The 2,646-nt window shown below is 63.4% G+C and overlaps 1 protein-coding gene across 1 annotated transcript in view; it reads left to right on the plus strand.

Annotated features, from left to right (window-relative positions):
• Nkx2-3 (NK2 homeobox 3) overlaps nt 1-1,742 on the plus strand; it is a 3,754-nt gene extending 2,012 nt beyond the window's left edge. The window contains exon 2 of the mRNA XM_031390385.1: nt 133-1,742. Coding sequence (XP_031246245.1) covers nt 133-881 — 749 coding nt within the window. The 3' untranslated portion in view covers nt 882-1,742. The remainder of the gene's footprint in view (nt 1-132) is intronic.
• Nucleotides 1,743-2,646: the final 904 nt, after the last annotated feature.

Here is a 2,646-nt window from a genome sequence, read left to right on the forward strand (position 1 = left end):
GGCCTTGGGCACCAGGAGCCGTGCGTGAACTTTCCCCAAATCTAGCATTTACTACGGAGTCTTCTGTGCTTCCGGGGCGTTAGGGGTGGTATCCTGGGAAGCAGAAAGGCTAATGTCTTGCTTCTCCCTTAGAAAGCTGCCAGTTGAAGAAGTCTCTGGAAGCGGCGGGGGACTGTAAGGCGAGCGAGGACGGCGAGAGGCCGAAGCCGCGCAGCCGCCGGAAGCCGCGGGTGCTCTTCTCGCAAGCTCAGGTCTTCGAGCTGGAGCGCAGGTTCAAGCAGCAGCGGTACCTGTCGGCGCCCGAGCGCGAGCATCTCGCCAGCAGCCTGAAGCTCACGTCCACGCAGGTGAAGATCTGGTTCCAGAATCGCAGGTACAAGTGCAAGAGACAGCGGCAGGACAAGTCCCTGGAGCTGGGGACGCACGCGCCGCCGCCGCCACCCCGCCGCGTGGCAGTGCCGGTGCTCGTGCGGGACGGCAAGCCGTGCGTCACGCCCAGCGCCCAAGCCTACGGCTCGCCCTACGGCGTGGGCGCCGGCGCCTACTCCTACAACAGCTTCCCCGCCTACGGCTACGGGAACTCGGCCGCCGCCGCCGCAGCCGCCGCCGCCGCCGCTGCCGCCGCCGCGGCTTACAGCGGCAGCTACGGCTGCGCCTACCCGACGGGCGGCGGCGGCGGCGGGGGCGGCGGCGCGGCCTCCGCGGCGACCACCGCCATGCAACCCGCCTGCAGCGCCACGGGCGGCGGATCCTTTGTGAACGTGAGCAACCTGGGAGGCTTCGGCAGCGGCGGCGGCGGCGGCGCGCAACCCTTGCATCAAGGTGCGGCAGCCGGGGCCGCGTGCGCGCAGGGGACCTTGCAGGGCATCAGGGCTTGGTAAGGTCAGGGCGGGACACGCGGCGGGCGTCCGACCGCATGCTGGGCGCCGCGGGAAGGAGACACGAGAAAGGACGGACCCAAGGGCCAGGTCCCCTCGTTAAAATACAATACAGACGTATCGCTCCTTCCAAGGGGCCAGGGTCGCAGCACGCTCCAGGCCTGGGGCATGGGGCTCAGCGGAGAAAGGATGCCCTGGTCCAGTCCTCAAGACTGCCTGAAGCAGAAACACACCGGCCGGGCGTCAGGGAGGAGGTGGCTCCCCCACCCTGACTCTGCGGGGAGTGCGGGAGGCTGGGACTCCGGCTGTCGCTTGCTCTCTGGAGGAGGAGGAGGAGGAGGAGGAGGAGGAGGAGGGCGGCTTTTCTTCTCCTGCCTTCCCTTGCCCTTCTCCAAGTGTGGTCGGAGAACCCTACCCAACAGGGGGGAAAAAGAAAGAAAGAACAATAAAAGAAGAAAAATAGCTGGAGAGAGAGCGTGAAGGAGAGGAAAATGGGGTACTAGCTTGAGAAATTCCACCGATCCGCAGCCCCTTTTGCTTGCCCGGAGCGCCACCACACAGTGGATTGTTTTGTTCTCCAACTGTTTCCCTTCCGAGACAGATAGACTCTGCCCGGATCCCTCGATTGTCAGGGGACTCTTCTTGGAGACCACCGCCGCAGTGAGATCGAAAGTTGGGGGGAAGGGAGGCAGATGAGCAAATCCAAGACCTGATGGCCCAACCTAGGCTGTCGCCAGGTTGGTTTCCTTTCTGTTTTGTATTCTGTATTCCGCACATTATCTCTCTATAACTATATCCACACGCCGTGTACACAGCCGCTGTCACACACTACAGGAGTCAATAAAGAAGGTGCAATATTTCTGAGCTGTTTGGCTTGCTTGCAAGGCTTGTTTAGCCCCAAAGACTGGGGAGCCACCCCCCCCGCCCCCAAACAGATGGGAAGTGAGGGAAAGTACTCTGGCCATCTCTGCCCGGTGCCCCTGAACCAGGCCCCTGGCTGCAAGTTTGGTCTCTTCTTCCGCCTTGTTTGTTAATTTCTTTTTAATGTTGTGAGCCGAATAGGCTGGAGAGAGGCTCTGGGTCTCCTGAGGTCGGGGACTTTTGTAATCTCCTCCCCACCCCCGCTACATTTTACCCAGATGCAACTGACTTGGTGCAGGGGACCCGCCTTGGTCAAGCTGGGACTCGGGCCCCACCTCCGGGGTCTCCGAGGAAGAAGAAAAATTGGCCTCCAGGCTCAGCCTTGGGCGGCTCCTCCCTCGGCCGCACCCGGCCTTGGAGCTCTCCCGGGGGCGCTGCACCGCGCCGCGCCCCGCCGCGGCCCGGCTCTCCCCCTCGGCCGCCCTCCCTTCTCCCCCGGCGGCCGCGGTTTTATGCCGCTCCTTGTCACTTGCGGAGAATGCCTGTGCGAGGCCAGGGCTGCCACACGGCCGATTGTGAGCGTGCCAAGGCGGGTGAATGGGGAGGCCTCTGAGCGCCGCGCCATTGTGGGGCCGGCCCGGGCTGAAAGGCCGCTCCGGGCCGGGAAGGTGCGGAAAGAATGGCTTTTTATTGGAGTCCCGAACAAAAGGTGTGGTAGGAAGGCGAGGTCCCCTGCGCGAACAAAAACCCCAGCGCGTCGGATTGACGTCCCCTCCGAGCTCCCCATTGCTTCTCAGAGCGGGGGCTTTGTGCAGCAGTCTGCTCAACAGAGGGATGGAGAAATGCACGGGGGGTTTTGTTCCCCGCATTTTTTTGTGTGTGGGGGAAGGGGTGGCCGGGGGGGTGG

Source organism: Mastomys coucha, unplaced genomic scaffold (genome assembly GCF_008632895.1).
Source record: "Mastomys coucha isolate ucsf_1 unplaced genomic scaffold, UCSF_Mcou_1 pScaffold21, whole genome shotgun sequence".
NCBI lineage: Eukaryota > Metazoa > Chordata > Mammalia > Rodentia > Muridae > Mastomys > Mastomys coucha.